Source organism: Sorex araneus, chromosome 9, assembly GCF_027595985.1.
Source record: "Sorex araneus isolate mSorAra2 chromosome 9, mSorAra2.pri, whole genome shotgun sequence".
NCBI classification, from domain to species: Eukaryota; Metazoa; Chordata; class Mammalia; order Eulipotyphla; family Soricidae; genus Sorex; species Sorex araneus.
Window position 1 is genome coordinate 49,662,787 of NC_073310.1, and position 17,849 is coordinate 49,680,635.

General features: G+C 37.2%; 1 protein-coding gene across 1 annotated transcript in view; it reads left to right on the top strand.

Moving 5' to 3' along the window:
- Positions 1–16,943, top strand: part of ITGB1 (integrin subunit beta 1) — a 56,599-nt gene extending 39,656 nt beyond the window's left edge. Inside the window, exons 14-16 of the mRNA XM_055147037.1 lie at positions 802–1,034; positions 6,019–6,185; positions 12,211–16,943. Coding sequence (XP_055003012.1) covers positions 802–1,034; positions 6,019–6,185; positions 12,211–12,276 — 466 coding nt within the window. The 3' untranslated portion in view covers positions 12,277–16,943. The remainder of the gene's footprint in view (positions 1–801; positions 1,035–6,018; positions 6,186–12,210) is intronic.
- The last annotated feature ends 906 nt before the right edge of the window (positions 16,944–17,849 follow it).

A 17,849-nucleotide genomic window follows, 5' to 3' on the forward strand; every position in this document is an offset into this window, starting at 1 on the left:
TTTGTTTTTTGCTTTTGGGGTCACAACGAGCGTTGCACAGGGGTTACTCCTGGCTCATGCACTCAGGAATTACTCCTGGTGGTGCTCAGGGAACCATATGGGATGCTGGGAATAGAACCCGGGCCGGCCGCGTGCAAGGCCTACCCGCTGTGCTATTGCTCCAGCACCCTAGTGATAGCTTTTTGCCCAAGAAATTTTCATACAACTCTGGGAATATAGATAGGTAAGTATACAAATCAAGTATGTTTAATAATAAATCATAAATTTATTTGAAAAGAATTCTTTGGTATACGTTCAGTTTTACTGTTAGTAAAAGTAAATTTGCATTTCTGATATGATGTGTATCTTTATTTTCCCTAATTAAACTACTTTGTTTCTGTAAGAGCAGAAAACTTTGTATACACAGTAAAACCACAGCAGTCCATACTGTAATAATCGAGTCTGAGCTATGGTATTTCAGTAACATTTATTGGTATTGTTCAGTAACGTTCATTGGTGTTAAGTGGCTTGATGATGTGTACTGTGGAAAGCTTACATTATGTGTTCTGAGTCACAAAGACACTAGATGCAGCATGACCTTGTGGTGCTAGAAACACCTGAGATTCACTTTATATTTGATTTTGAATTAATTTTTGGCCATGTGTTCCAAAACCTTGAGCTGTTGCCAGATTTTTTGCAGCCTCCATGTTCAGTTAATATGCAAACCTGCGTCTCATGGTTTAAGCATTAGCACAAAAATAATGTTTACGAAGAGAATTTTACCTGAAAGACTACATTTCAATCTAATTTGCATTTTGACAGGGAATGTGTCCAGTGCAGAGCCTTCAATAAAGGAGAAAAGAAAGACACATGTGCACAAGAGTGCTCACATTTTAACATTACCAAGGTGGAAAATCGAGACAAATTGCCTCAGCCTGGCCAGTTTGACCCCCTCTCCCACTGTAAGGAGAAGGATGTGGACGACTGCTGGTTCTATTTCACATACTCGGTGAATGGGAACAACGAGGCCATTGTTCATGTTGTGGAGACTCCAGGTAGAAATCCGATCATGTCACAATTCATTTCATTTTTCTCTTATGTCTTATTTCTCCTATTTAGGTCTATTGCTAGCTTCTCTAATGTTCTGAACAATCTTAATAACCTTTAATTGGATCATTTTAGGTTCAAGTTGAGGTATTTTTATTTATTTGGTTTGGGGACTACACCCTGCTATGCTCAGGATCACTGTTGGTGGGATTGGGGGAACCGTATAGGGTGCCAGGAATCAAATCTGGTCAGATGCATGCAAGGCAAGCAATCTACCCACTCTACTATTTGTCTAGCCCCTGTTGAGGTTTATTTGCAGAGGGTTGGGGGCCACACCCGGCAATGCTGAAGCACTCGTGGATCAATCCTGGTGGTGCTTGGGGGACTATATGGGATGCCGATGATCAAACCCGGGTCAGCCACATGCAAGGCAAGAGCTCTCTACCTGCTGGACTGTCTTTCAGCCCACCCCATTCCTCCACCCCCTCATCTTCTGTTGAGGTATTTTTAAGTCTCTCGAAACAAAATTTTAAGAAATACGGAAAAGAGAAAGCAAGTTTTAAGTTTTATGGGTGGAAGTTGAGATTAGATGCAGTTGTCTGGGCTGAGAGATATAGGGCGCTTTCCTTGCACATGGCTGACCTGGTTTTGATCCCTAGCACCACATGTGGTCCCAGTAAGAGCCATCTCCAAGCACAGCAGGTGTGGCCTAAATAACAAACCAAAAAACTGTATTGTCTTAAAACGGAAGCCAATGCAGTTTGCAAAGATTGTCTCCTAACCTTTACCTCCTTGTCCTTTAGTTTTCCAGTAGTGGCTTTTGAAGATCAGAAGCTTATAATTTAATAAATTGCATTTATCAAGTTTTTTTTTAATGGATCTTTCTTTTTACTGTTTTATCTAAGAATTGTTTGCCCAAGCAACGCTATTTTTCTTGTGTGGTTTTTTTATTGTTGGCAGGGGGAGGGAAGGGGACCAAGCCTGGTGGTCCTCAGGGGTCACTCCCAGTGGCAGTAGACCCTTGGCCTCCTCCGGGCAAAACTGCCCTCAGATTTTTGTGCAGTCTCGCAGGGCCTCCTTGGGGCTTCTTCCAGCGCTTCCTACTCTTTCCCACTCCTTTTGAAAAAATTCAGCGCACCCCTGAGAATCTGCCTTTTTAAGGAATAGACAGTGCTTCCCACTTGCTCCTGAAGTTACTACTGTCACCCCTGGATCATTCCAGAAGCCTCATCTCCTGGACAGGAGGGGACAGTGGCCTTCACTTTGGGCAACACATCTAGAAGTTTTACATTTACATTTTTTTTTTTTTTTTTTTGCTTTTTGGGTCACACCCGGCAATGCACAGGGGTCATTCCTGGCTCATGCACTCAGGAATCACCCCTGGCGGTGCTCAGGGGACCATATGGGATGCTGGGATTCGAACCCGGGTCGACCGCGTGCAAGGCAAACGCCCTCCCCGCTGTGCTATCACTCCAGCCCCTACATTTACATTTTGATGTAGATTTCATTTTTATCAATAGTGTCTGAAAAAAAAATGAGTTTCAGTTTTTTGCACCCAAGTGTTCAGTAGTGACAGCACCAAGTGTTCAGTAGTGACAGCACCATGGTGAAAAGAGATTTAAATGACCGTCTCTATGTCTTTGTTTTTACACATTCCACGCCGCCGTTACTATTGCTTCATGGCTGCTCTTGAAATATGATAATGTTGGGTTTCTGGCTTTATTCATTTCCCCAAGTATTTTTAAGACATTTTATTGTGTTTCTGTCTTGCTGGTAAATTTTAGATCTAACTTGGCTGTCACCTATAACAATCCTCCGAGATTTTGGTTGGGATTGAACCGAGTTTATAAGTCAAACTGAGGGGGAACTGACATTTTCACAATAGTGGTCTGCCAATAAGTAAATGTGAAATAGTTCTACATTTGTTCTGGTCTTTGATTTCTTTCATCACGTTTCGATAATTTTCAGTGTATAAATCTTGTGCACATTTTATTAGATTTATATATAAGTACTTCATGATTATTGATGCTGTCTTTAAAGGTATATTTTTCAGTTTTATAACTGGAACCAAAAAGTTATATTGGTAACTGATCATGTATCCTCTGACCTTTTGAACTCCCTAAGTTGTTCTGGATTCTTTGGAGTAAATGTTCATATATCTTGATTTTTAATGCTATGGGTTTTTTTTTTTATTAGTTTATTTTTAATAAGAGAGTCATCGTGAGGGTACAGTTACAGATCCATACATCTTTGTGCACATGCTTCCCCCATACAAAGTTCAATAACCCATCCCTTCACCAGTGCCCATTCTCCACCACCCGTAAACCCAACATCCCTCCCCCCCTCCCCAGACCCGTCTCCCTCCACCCCACCCTGCCACTATGGCAGGGAATTCCCTTTTGTTTTCTCTCTCTGATTAGGTGTTGTGGTTTGCAATAGAGGTGTTGAGTGGCCATTGTGTTCAGTCTCTAGTCTGTATTCCACCCGCCTCACCCTTCCCCCACATGACCTCCAACCACATTTTACTTGGTGGTCCCTTCCCTGAGTTACCCAGAATGAGAGACCAGCCTCCAAGCCATGGAAACATTCTCCTGGTACTTATTTCTACTATTCTTGGGCGTTAGTCTTATAGTCTATTATTCTATATTCCACAGATGAGTGCAATCTTTCTATGTCTGTCTCTCTCTTTCTGACTCATTTCACTTAGCATGATACTTTCCATGTTGATCCACTTATATGCAAACGTCATGACCTCATTTTTTCTAACAGCTGCATAGTATTCCATTGTATAGATGTACCAGAGTTTCTTCAACCAGTCATCTGTTCTAGGGCACTCGGGTTTTTTCCAGATTCTGGCTGTTGTAAACAGTGCTGCGGTGAACATATACGTGCATATGTCACTTCGACTATACTTTTTGGCTTTTCTGGGATATATTCCCAGCAGTGGTATTGCTGGGTCAAATGGGAGCTCAACCTCTAGTTTTTTGAGAATCGTCCATACTGTTTTCCAAAAGGGCTGAACTAGCTGGCATTCCCACCAGCAGTGTAGAAGGGTCCCTTTCTGCCCACATCCTCTCCAACAGCGGTTGCTTTTGTTCTTTTGGATGTGTGCTAGTCTCTGTGGTGTGAGGTGGTATCTCATGGTTGTTTTGATCTGCATCTCTCTGACGACTAGTGATGTAGAGCACTTTTTCATGTGCCTTTTGGCCATTCGTATCTCTTCCTTGGTAAAGTTTCTGTTCATTTCTTCGCCCCATTTTTTGATGGGGTTGGATGTTTTCTTCTTGTAGAGTTCAACCAGTGCTTTATATACCCTTGATATCAACCCCTTATCTGATGGGTATTGTGTAAATATCCTTTCCCATTCTGTAGATAGTCTTTGTATTCTGGTCACTGTATCTTTTGCGGTGCAGAAGCTTTTTAGTTTAATGTAGTCCCATTTGTTGATCTCTGTTTTCACTAGATTGCTTAGTTCCGTGTCATCTTTGAAGATACCTTTATCTTCAATATCCTGGAGAGTTTTGCCGACCTTGTCTTCAATGTACCTTATGGTTTGTGGTCTGATGTTGAGGTCTTTAATCCATTTTGATCTGACTTTTGTGCATGGTGTCAGGTCGAGTTCTAAGCCCATTTTTTTGCATGTGATTGTCCAGTTGTGCCAGCACCATTTGTTAAAGAGACTTTCCTTGCTCCACTTCACATCTCTTGCTCCTTTATCAAAGATTAGATGATCATACATTTGAGGTTGTGTGTGGGGATATTCTACCCTGTTCCATTGGTCTGCAGCTCTGCCTTTGTTCCAGTACCATGCTGTTTTAATTGTTACCGCTTTGTAGTAGAGTTTAAGGTTGGGGAGGGTGATGCCTCCCATCATCTTTTTCCCAAGAATTGTTTTAGCTATCCGTGGGCGTTTATTGTTCCATATAAATTTCAGGATTGCTTGCTCCGCTTCTTTGAAGAATGCCATGGGTATCCCTATAGGGATCGCGTTAAATCTGTATAATGCTTTTGGGAGTATTGCCATTTTGACAATGTTTATTCTCCCTATCCATGAGCAGGGGATATGTTTCCATTTCCTCATGTCCTCTTTTATTTCATGGAGTAGAGTTATATAGTTTTCTTTGTAGAGGTCCTTTACTTCTTTAGTTAAGCTGATTCCAAGATATTTGATTTTCTGGGGCACAATTTTGAATGGGATTGCTTTTTGCATGTCCCTTTCCTCTGTCTCATTGTTTGCATATAGGAAGGCCATGGATTTTTGGGTATTGATTTTATAGCCTGCGACTTTACTGTACAGGTCAATTGTTTCTAAGAGTTTCTTACTAGAGCTTTTAGGTTTCTCTAGGTATAGCATCATATCGTCTGCGAATAGTGAGAGCTTGATTTCTTCCTTTCCGATCTGAATCCCCTTAATATCTTTTTCTTGCCTGATGGCTATTGTTAATACTTCCAATACTATATTAAAGAGAAGTGGTGAGAGTGGGCATCCTTGTCTTGTCCCCGATCTTAGAGGAAAAGCCCTTAGTTTTTCTCCATTGATGATAATGCTTGCCCTCGGTTCGTGGTAGATGGCTTTGACTATCTTGAGAAAAGTTCCTCCAAAACCCATTTTGGTGAGAGTTTTTATCATGAATGGGTGCTGGATCTTGTCAAATGCTTTCTCTGCATCTATTGATATGATCATATGGTTTTTATCTTTACTTTTGTTGATGTGATGGAACTATGGGGTTTTTGTTTGGTTTTGTTTGGGGGCCACATCCAGCAATGCTCAGGGTTTACTCCTGGTTTTGCACTCAGGAATCATTCTGCTGGTGCTCAGGGAACCATATGGGATGCTGTGGATTGAACCCAGGTCAGCCACATGTAAACGCCCTTTGTACTGTACTATTGCACCAGCCCCTACTGTGTGTTTTTCTAAGATACTGTGCAGTTCTTTGTAGTTTTGATTTCTGCACATTTTAATCCGTAGTGTGTTCATTCATCTTTCTTTAGAGTGTCCCACTGGACCAGACATCATTCCAATTGTAGCTGGTGTGGTCGCTGGAATTGTTCTCATTGGCCTTGCATTGCTGTTGATATGGAAGCTTTTAATGATCATTCACGACAGAAGGGAATTTGCCAAATTTGAAAAGGAAAAAATGAATGCCAAATGGGACACGGTAAGTTGCAAAACTTCAAATAGTAAGGTAGTTCATAAAGTAAATAGAACACTTTTAAGACTTATTTATTCACTTCAAAACTGATCATTGAATTCCTTAAATATTTTATTGCCAGTTTACTTTTCAAAGAACTTGCATTGAAGTTTTTTTTGTAAAAAAATCATAAGTATGTCCTAGATAGCATTAAAAGAATGTATCTTTTGGATATTGTGTGTTCAAATTTGTTTATAATATTTATCTTATATCTGCTCTGCTTTCTTCCCCCATCTTGTATAAGGTGTAATTCTAAATAAGGTTCTATGTTTGGCAAGCTCTTCATTGGAAAGTTTCTCTCTTCTTTCTTCAATCAGAATTCTTTCAATAAGTAGAGAGCAGCCAAACTCAAAAGGGCACATACTGTTTGCTTCTATTATTCAGTACTCTGTAAAATGTAGAACTATAGGGCAGAAATAAGTGATTTACTGGGTCTGGAGTGGTGTGATTTTGATGTATGAATGTACATTGAAAATCTCTGGAGTTCTGTACTTACGGCATATTTCAATCTCTGCAAATTATGATCCAATAAAATGCTTTACGTTAGTGCTAGTCTGCTTAAATTTGTTATTTTGAAATAGAGATTCATTGGGTTGGATGATAAAATTATGGCCCTCTAATAGTCATCTTTTTGTACTAGAAATAAGTGATATTTTAAAATTGTAGATGACATTTTTGTCATTAGCATTTTACTATATTCTCTTTGGGTGTTAAAATTAATATCAGAAGAGTACAATTAGTAAAATAGTTAGAAAAAAATTTTTTGGTGTTTAAACACTATGTATGTGCTTGTTTAATTTTTCTGACAAAAATCACTAGAAATTATTTCTTTTACTTTAGCAAGAAAATCCGATTTACAAGAGTCCTATTAATAATTTCAAGAATCCAAACTATGGACGTAAAGCTCGTCTCTAAATTGCCGTTCGTATTTTCTTTCACTTTCTGCCTTTGCATGTAAACTTTACTCCATTTTTTTTTCTTTTTACTGCACTGTGTGTCCTTGATCACTATCGCAATTTCCCTAAAGTCTGGCTTTATTTACATGGCTCTTCTTTTCATGTATTAATTTAGAATTGTTTAGAAAGGCTATAAAATAAGCTTTCTAGTGTAGAAGCAGCAGCTGTATTGTAGTAAAACAAGAATCTGTGATTAGGAAGATTCAGAGTCAAATCTCAGTCTTTTCACTCACTTCCTGGAGCTTTATTTATTTATATTGTTAAAAGGAATCAGTACTAACACATGGTGCTGTTGTTTTTGACTAATGAATTACAGCCATGAATTTGTAATTCTCATGGTAATGCTATGTTTTAGTTGGCATTTCTCTATGTAATGAGACATACTATAATTGAATTTTAGGGTAAAATAGTGAAAAATAATTGTGATATCTTTACTGTAGCACTGTAGCACTATCATGCTACATCAGTTTGCTCAAGCAAGCACCAGTAACATCTCCATTGTGAGACTTGTCACTGTTTTTGGCATATCGAATATGCCAGGGGAGTTTGCCAGGCTCTGCCCTGCAGGCAGGATACTCTGGGTAGCTCTCTGAGAGGGACGGAGGAATCGAACCCCAGTCGGCCGCGTGCAGGGCAAACGCCCTACTTGCCACAGCAACTATTGCTCCAGTCCATTGTGATATCTTCCTTACAAAAAAAAAGTCAGCTAGCTTGTGTATAATACACAATTATAATGTTGTTATTGATTCTGGGACTGTTTTGAGGTCCTTTGCTTCTCGATTGCAACAACTTAGAACTCTACTGAAAGCCAGAAGACTGGGGGGCCAGTCTTAGAGTGATACTACAGCGGGTAGGATGCTCGCCTTGAGCACAGCCAACCCGGGTTCAATCCCCTGTATCCCATATGGTCCGCCCCAAGCCACCAGGAGTGCAGAGCCAGGAGTAAGCCCTGAGCACTGCCGGGTGTGGCCCCCAAACAGACAAAAAATCCACCAGAAGACTATGTGCATTTTTCTCATATGTTAAGTGATTTTAAATGATTCTTAAATGGTTTTTAAATTTAAAATTAAACTTAAAAAAATAGATTATGACTTAAAAAAGTCTTATTACAGGTTTAAAGAAGACCTTACTTGAAAATCTTCTCATTATAATAAGGCTTGTAGTCTCCATTCTTTAAGAGAGATACATTATTTTTGTGTATGTTTTTACCTGGATCACAAAATTTAGTTTTATTAGTAGTGGACAGGATTTTTCCTTATACCTTAGTTTTCATGAGAAACTTCTAATGTATTTTAGTACACTCATATAAGCCCCTAAAACTCGATTAAATAAGTTGATTTTGGTTAAAATTCTCCAAACTCATGAAGCAGAACTTCCTTTCCTTATTACATTATTATTTTACATAGAAGAAAATGGAGGCACCCGAGGGGTAGGTGTCATGTGGCAGGAGCTGAGATTTCAAGCACAGTATTTGGGCACGAGGGGTTCTTGGACTTTACATCTGCTACAGCAGAATGTTACTAGTTTGAAAGTTTCCAGAAGTACTTTCTTTTAGAGCATTCTAGGTGTTTGACATTTGTTACACCCCAGAGCGACACTCCTGCTTTGGACAAACTTTGTAATGGGGAAATCACTTTACTGCATAGAATCCAAAATTCTATGCTTATTTTACTCACTGGGAATCTATACAAAGCAGTTTGCAAAAAGATTTCTAAAATAAATATGTTGATACTTTTATGAGCTACAGGAAGTAGCTAATAACATTAGAAGTCGTTATTTTTTGGACTCCTTTTATTTCTGGTATTTTTTAGACTTTCTAAATGGCAACTTCTGTCAGGGGCAGGAAATTATTGCCAGATTACAGACAGCGGACTGATGCCTTTTCAAACACTGGATACTCTTTTTCTGTCTCTTTACTAATACTTCGTAGGAAGTAATTTTTAGAAGAAAAAAGATTTGTTGGTGTTATTTTTTCTTTACTGGTATATCAGTTAACATTGACAATTTCTCATGAGGAAAATTTTACTATGTCTACTAAAAGATGAAATTTTTACCATTGTACTTTTAAGGGCTTCATTAATGATGAATAACAAAGCCTGATGCTTCTACTGTTTTAGATAAAATGTTACTTTGTCAGCCAAAATAAAATATAACCCTATTGTAGATATGTTAGAAGCAAAAGTTTGGTAAATGTTCCATTGCTCATTAGTGGAATCCAGGCAAATGAGTGACCAACAGATTTGAGATTCTTTAAAATTAGAAAATAATTAACAAGCACCAGTAATGAAAACAAGTTTTGGGATTATTCCTGATAGACTTTTCTGAGAAGGAGCTGAGGCTTGCCAGTGAATTCTGTCTTTAACGTGTTTTGGAAGAAGAGCAGGTGCTGTTTCTCTCTGTATGATGGGCTTATTGTAGAGGTACATTTTTTTAAATGATCAACTCCGGAATTGCTTATGTGCATCGGAAAAAACTGCTTGGACAGACCTCCCCTGCCTCTTTGCAAATTTAAATGTGAAGTTCTGACCACCCACCGTTGTGCATTAGACTGTTTTATAACCACGGCCATTGCCGTGTCAGTGCAAGTGTCTTGAGTGCAGAGGACATTCTTTCTCAAGCTGAGCCTGTCCTCTGGTTTTACTAGGTTTTGCTTTTGGTTGAGATGGGATGGTTTGCATTCTGAGTGGTGGAAACTAATCTGGAGTCTTTTAGTGTACCATTTTTGGAAATGATGCCTAATGCAAATTGTTTAATTTTTGCTCTAACCTTGCATGTTAAACTATTATTTGGCTGAACTTTGAAATGATAAATAAAAGTATTTGTTTAAATGAAATGCAAACTTTGGTTCTCCGAAGGTAAGTGCTGCCATATAAATTGTACTTTGGACTCAATTATTCCTTTGATTTTTCTTTGCTTTCTGATTCTTTTTGGTATCTCCCATATATCACTACGTATTAAAGATATATGTTACATGTAACTTTAAAGGGACACAGTGTAACTTTAAAGGAACACACATACTTACTTTCCCAGTATATTTGAAAGGATGGGAAGTACTAGCATTATATGTAGATACTAAGATAGAAATGAAATGTGTAAGTTACTTGAACCATAATCTTGTTAAAAATATCTTTGCTGGGGTCACTGTTTTCTGTACAATGTCTCATTTCACTCTAAGTGGAATAGAGCTTAGAATTTGAATGTTATTTTATTTATTTATTTTTGCTTTTTGGGTCACACCCGGCGATGCACAGAGTTACTCCTGGCTTTGCACTCAGGAATCACCCCTGGCATTGCTCAGGGGACCATATGGGATGCTGGGAATTGAACCCGGGTCGGCTGCGTGCAAGGCAAACGCCCTACCCGCTGTGCTATCACTCCAGCCCCTTGAATGTTATTTTTACCACCATCTCTCTGGAGTCTCGAGTTCTCCCATGTTCCTGATGTATTTTTGAGGGGTGGAATGGGAAGGGGGTGAGAATACGGCTGTTGTATCTCTGGTATCAGTTTCACTGCTGAGCTGGACTCATGGAGGCTTATTGGATATTCCTTCGGATCCAGGTTCTAGGTGCCCCATGTCCCCTTTATGATTTCATATCTGCAGGGTGAATCTGGATCTCTTTTGGGTGACATGCATACCTCTCTCATTTGGCACTGCTTTCATCTTTTTGTTTCCTTCCCCTCCCTATGCCTCAAAACATTACATTCAACTATATGACCTTTAAAACTTTCAAATGATATATATTCCTTCCCAAATGTACCATTTTCCATACACTTTAGACTTTACATAGGTTAGCTTTACATATGTTTCTATTTACTTTTCAGAATTTTATAGTTTATTGTAAACATACCTCCAGTCTTTTTTTCTCATCCCTATAAGATACAATTCTATCTTGTACTTTTTAAAATTATCATGTCTGTCATCCACCAAACTACCTTCCAAAGAGGCAGAAATTGCAACAATAAAAACTAGATCAAAATATAATGTTAAATATGAATAAAATGTAAAAGCAGGTAATATTTGTTTCCTACATATATACATATATTTATATTTGAATCATAAATTCTGCTTCGGTGAGACATAAAACTAACATTTCAAAGTCTTAATTTCTTCCTAAAAACTAGTGCTGTTAATAAAATTGTATTTGATGTGTACTTACTATAATGTCTTTTGAAACAGTATTATTTGGTTGTATTTTTAACTTGCAAATTGACTTTTGCTTTATGAAGAGAAAAAAAAATGTTGTAACAGATACTTAAGTATATCTCTTAGTAAAATAGTTTTAAAGGAAAGAGCAGTGTGGGTTTTCACATAACTTTCCTGCTCAGTGTACCACACTCAGTATATTTTTGGATCTTTGAAAGATTTCTTTTTTCAGCTGAATTCGAATTAAGTACTAATTAAGTACTGATGAGTATAACATTGCAATAAAAAAACATTTGCCACAATATTTAAAAATAATTATTTCATGATTAATAGAAGTTTCTTTTGCTTCCTTTCTAAGCCTGTTTGGCAATATAATGACTAATGAGGCATGCGGCACAGTGCCCTGAGTGAGTGCCACGCCAGCCTTACTCTGGCGCTTTCAGATGAACAGAAGCAAAGCTCTCTCAGATCAAAACCAAGGATTCCCCATAATTTAACAGACAGCCTCATCCACAATCAAGAGTTAAGCATCAGGCAGCTGGGAGAAGAACTGTGTCTTCCTTGAGATAGGAATTCAGAAACAAGCTAATTTGACATTCTCTGCTGTGGGGGATGTTGTTAAACCAAGCCTCAAGAGGAAGCAGTTCTCAGGAATGAAATAATACCACATCCCGGGGACACCTTTAGACTTGCCTTGGAAAAGCTTTCATATTTCTGTCTTTGTAAACCTTTATCTTAAAAAAGCTTCTACAGTTTTTTGAGTGTGATACTTATGTAGACAAAGTGGAAATGACTTCCAAGCATGACTGAGTATTGTTCTCATAAGCCATTAACATGGTGTTAGCAGAGTATCTACTGATTCTTCTCACTTTTTCCTTTTTTCTGTTTTTAGGGTGAAAATCCTATCTACAAGAGTGCCGTGACAACTGTCGTCAATCCGAAGTATGAGGGAAAATGAGCAATACCTGTGCAAATTTCTCAACACTGAAGGAAGAGTAGTAATTTTCATAGTCACAGTTAGGTAGCTTTAGGGCAATATTGTCGAGTTTTGAAAATGTACAATATGTATAATTTAAAAGACTTTTATTGTTTTGAAAATAATGTTATAATCAATGCCAGGGACTGACAAAAGACTTGAGACAGGATGGTTAATCCTTGTCAGCTAAGGTCACATTGTGCCTTTTTGACCTTTTCTTCCTGGACTATTAAAAGTCAAGATGTTAAGATTTACTTAATCTTGGTAACTTTTATGCCTTCTCTTTTAAAATTGAAACCTTAGGTAAAGTTAAAACCTTGGGTAAACTCCTTGGAAGAGTCACTGCAAAAATATCTCTGATTCAGCATTATTCATATAAGGGCCTTAATTTGTGGAATATTGTTGAATTAGGGACCTTGGGGTTGAATTTCTTTGTGTTTGATTCATTTATTTTATGTAAAGCCTGGTGCTTTTTTTTTTTATCACTTTATCTAATCTTTTAATGTATTGTTTGTAGTTTGGGTGTGAGACTTTTAGTGCTATTCCTTTGATGTTTTGGCTGTAAATTTGCCTTTCAGGGACACGTGAAGGTGCTGGTGGTTCCCCAGCAGCTCTCACTGTGCTCTCAGCTAGTGCCCTAACAGACCGCCGTCCACTTCTCACTGCTTGTTTTACCCATTTTATTTCCTTCTAGCCACATTTTTTGTTTAAAGTGCCTTTTAGTTTTAATAGTTCACTTTTTACAATGCTGTTTACTGAAGTTATTTATTAAATAAAATACCTAAAATATTTAAATGGTATGTTTTTGCTCTATAATATTTTGCCAATTCATGCATAAAATTATTAATTTTTTGCATAACATTTTTATAGCTTAAAGAAACTGATGAAAAATATATTTGTTAAGAAAAAAAGGCTGGGAACACGAGACATAGAGAGAGGGATGAATTGAAAAGCATTTTCAGATTATCTTTGGATTTTTTAATTGATACGGAATAAAAGACTTGTCACTACTTCTCTACCCCCTCACACATTCACGTGCCAGGAGATAGGGATCTCCGTGCTTTAAGTAGAACCAACTCTGTGACTATCATGTTAGAGCTTCAGCCAAAGACTGCAAAGCCTGTACTTTCTTGGGTTTGGTTTAGCTTTTAGGCCACTCTGGTGGTGCTCAGGGCTCACTCCTGGCTGTACTCGGGGAACTATATGCGGTGCCACGGATAGAATCTGGGTCAGCCCAACACAAGGCAAGTGCCCTACCTCCTGTCCTGTCACTTGGGCCCGTCTGTAAGTTCTATACTTCTATTTAAGGTACAGAGAATTTTTTTTTCTGGATAAAATTTCATTTTCATGTGGATTTTATTGGATTTTATGTTACTGTCTATATTTACGATACTTATATACAATCTATAAAAATACATAAAGCTTGTTAAAAGAAATGTATGCTCTTTTAGAACATATAACAAATATCAGGTTGATTTGTGGAAGAGGATAAGTTTTTACTTTACCATTTTCTTACATTTACAGTGCCTCTTTACAGTTTTAAAAATCAGTATCCATTTGATTTATTTCATTTAAGTATCTTTCCTAGTTTAGAATAACTACCCTTTAGTTAAGGTAAACATTTCAACTAGTTTGTAAGTTCTTTGAGAAAAATGATCTTGTGCATGTATTGAATCCTAATCCTTCATTTTCTATTTCCTGTTACTCATTAGTCCTAAGTTTCTATGACTCATTTACATGCCTTAGTAGATAAAATTAACTGAATTGAACTACATATTCTGCTCTAAAAGCTGGCTTTTATGTTTTTTTTCAATACTATAAGAACAAAATATTTTCTATGTATAGTTTGTTTTCCTGACACTGTGTCCTTGAGAAATGAAATGTGGTAAATTTTTAGATTTTATAATAATTTTTCAAACAGGCTATCTAACTATAGAAATCCTTCTATTTGAAAACTGGAAGAATTGTGGAGGGCTTTTTCTGATGGTCACTGTAAGCGTCAGCGGCATTTGAATAATTTTTAGACTTAAAATTGGAAATTTCAAAATATGACTAGATTTACAGTTAAAGTTGTTGAAGCTGTGGAACTTTGTCATTAAAATGTATTTTATTTTTCTAAACAGTTTATTTTGACATCTAGTGAAACTCTTCCCCCCAAAATGGAGACTCCTGGAAGTAAACTGTTAACAGTTTATTCAGATTTTCTACTAGAAAAAATTTACAAAGTATCATATTTTGTTCATATGTCACTTCAAATATCAGTAGTGGCATATTTTGAAGATTCCCTGATATGTTACAGAATTTTCTTATGCTTTCTCAGTGTATAATTGTGAATTTTTTCAATAAAGATGCCCAAATATGTAAGATTTTAACTGCAAGAACAGTTAATCATAAATCTTTAAAAAAGAAATCACTAAGGTCAAGTTTATTTTAACCTGGAGTTGGCATTTTCTTCTTTGTTGTCCCCCGGAGATGTAACCCTTAAGAGAGGCTGCTTGCCTATAGTTTATGGCCCTTCTTCTTGGAGACTTGGGTATTTCTTACCTGGACCCTAAGTTCTTCAGAAACAGTGACTCTGTAGAGCTGGAGAGATAGGACAGTGGGCAGGGTGCTGGTCTAGCCTTTGGCTGATCCAGGTTTAGTCCCCAGTACCCACCAGGTGTGGTCCCTTAGCACAGAACTAGGAGTAAGCTCTGAGCACTGCTGGCTGTGTCCCAAAGACCAAAAAAGAAAAAAAGTGACTCCCAAGATTCTTCTTACCTTATAAAGAGACTTCACTGGCTAGTTAGACTATTCTCATATTTCAGGATTCTTTGAATTGAGGGCTCCATAGAATTGGCTTTTGAGTTGTCATTTTTTTTCAATTGGAGTAGAGCAAGATTAGCTCATTCAGCCTCTGCAACTGTGAGGGTAGTATGTTAGCTAAACTCTAGCTTCTTAAGTTGTGGATTGTGACCCGAGATGGGATCCATGTACCTTTAATTTTTTTAAATTCTGTATTTTTTACTGATATGATTTGTATACCCTTTTCATACATCTTTATATCCAAGTCATAAAATTTCTTGTGGAAAAAGGGGTTGTAAATGGAAGTTTCAGGAGCCCTCATCTAAACCAGAACTACTAATAGGGTGAGACATGAGACAAATAAATAATCCACTAATAATGACAGTTTTGATATTTATTTCCTTCGTTGATTTCCCTAAGACTTCACTGGATTTTATTTAATATCTGATAGGAAATTTTCAAAAGTATAAAATTTCCATAAAAGGTTATTAGTGGTATTTAATTTTACTTAACTTTCACTGAAGTAAATTACTTTTTAGGCTGATGTCCTAGTCAACTGTCATTCTAAGGGCTGGGAGAGTGTACAGTCGGCAGGGCTCTCACCTTGTAGGAAGCAGACCTGGCTTAATCCCCAATAGATGGTCTCAGGAGTGAGCTCTGAGCACTGTTGGCTGTGCCCCCAAACCACCACCAACACCACAAAAAAAGTAATTATAAAGTACTCATATATTAGACAGTGTTAACTAAGAATCCATTGTTAGTGGAAACATTGTTCAACATATTTAAATGATAATTCATTATTTGTAATAGTTTAGAAGGCAGTGTGCAGAAATCAGTGTTGTTGACTTACTGATAACAATGTTATATTAATGAACTTACTGATGGGTTATTATCAACACTTATGTCTCTTTCAATAGCTAGCTAATTGCCTTCTTAGCAACCCTTTAAAAAACGACTTAATCATACTGCCTCAACACTCCCAGTTCTTTTTTCAGATCTTCAAGCTTTCCACACACATACTTTGTTCTCAGTGCCCCTAGATTTGATAGCTCTGTGCTTATAGGAACTGGGGGGAGGACGGGTTTGTTCTGTGTTGGCAGTGCCAGGAATCAAACGGAGGGCATCACACATGGAAGGCAAAGTGCTCTACTACTGAGCCACCCCCTTGCCCCCGAATCTGAGTGTTTGATTCATTACTGCATCTTTAGAATGATGTCTGACAGAACTCACTGACCAACTTTCAATTCAGATTGAAGGGCTGGGCTTTTCAGAAAAGCAAAAGCTAACAATTCCTTACTAAAATGGTCTTTTAGGAATATGTAGAGGAGCTTGCTCCTTAAACTCGTGTTCTTCCTTGAACACTACTTTGAAAACATTTCCCCACTTTCTCCTCCCAAACATTCTCCTCCCATATCTTTCTAAGTAAGTTTCATTCAATAAAAACTATTTTATTTTCATTAAGAGAAAAGAAAAAATATAGAAAAGATTTAAGCTCAATAAAAGGGGAGGCAGAAAATGATAACAAGAAAATATCAAAGTAAAAACCTTACTAGTAAAGAATAAATAAAAGTAATGAATCGATCACTTATAAACTTATAGATAAGTTTATGGTATGATTATATCTCAGTCTTTTGTGCATAACATTTGTTTCTTCTCATTTGACAACAGTTACTCAGTTGGTTTTCAGGATATTTAGTTCTAATTCAAGCCTAACTATGCATTTAGTCTCTGAAATGAAGGGACTTCAGGATTTGCCTATATTACTGTCTTGCACCAGACCATTGAATTACCTTATTCAGTGAACAAAAAACACATTATGATTCTTGTGTATTGTTTTATACAATAAAAACTTTTTAATCTTTAAACATTTTTCTTTCCTGTTCCTTTGTTACTGCATTGTCAAGGGGTCACACACTAGGCTGTTCTTGCCAGAAGTCCCATACTTGGCTCCAGCACTCACACACTTGTTGAGGTGCTGGCTGAGGATCCCACATACTGGGGTGTGGTGCATCACAAACACACATCACGACAGGGATCACAGCAGCAGTGTCTCCAGGATTGCACCTCGTGGTATGTTACCAAATTTATGGGATGCTACAGAACTTACTAACCTGGAAGGAAGCAAGTGAAAGTGAATGCTTGTCATTTTACTCAAGTGAAAGAGCTCAGTTCTACCTTTATAAGAAGGTAGACTCAGTACAATCACATTAAAAGAAGCAACAAAAATGGAAGTGAAATTACACAAAAATATGAGAAAATAAAATAATTTCTTCAAAGACTAATAAACCTGTGATCTTATAGTTAGACTGTTGAAAAGGAAAGAATGAAAGGGGTTATCATAGGTTCCATAGATAGTAAATATGTAGTATAATAATATGTATTATTATCCATATATATGATGAAATATTGTGCAGAATATATCAACAGTATGACATGTAGTAACAATTGGAACATATTGTAATGGACAGAATTTCTTCAATGATATGTCCCCAACGCTACCAAAATTGAGAAAGCATAAATTAATCACCTTTTATTAAATTTCAAGGGTAAAACCACCTCACTAATATTTTAGGCTCAGACAGCTTCAGTAGAGAAATCAACCAAGTATTTAAGGAAAAATTAAGAATTCTAAAAATTAAGAAAATTGGAGATGAAGAGATGATTCAAAAATTTAGTAAATTAAATCAACATCAATAGGTTCACTTTTTATCATCATAGCTTTTATTACAAGAATGCATGCTTTTTTCAAAAGTTTAGTGACTATAAATTAA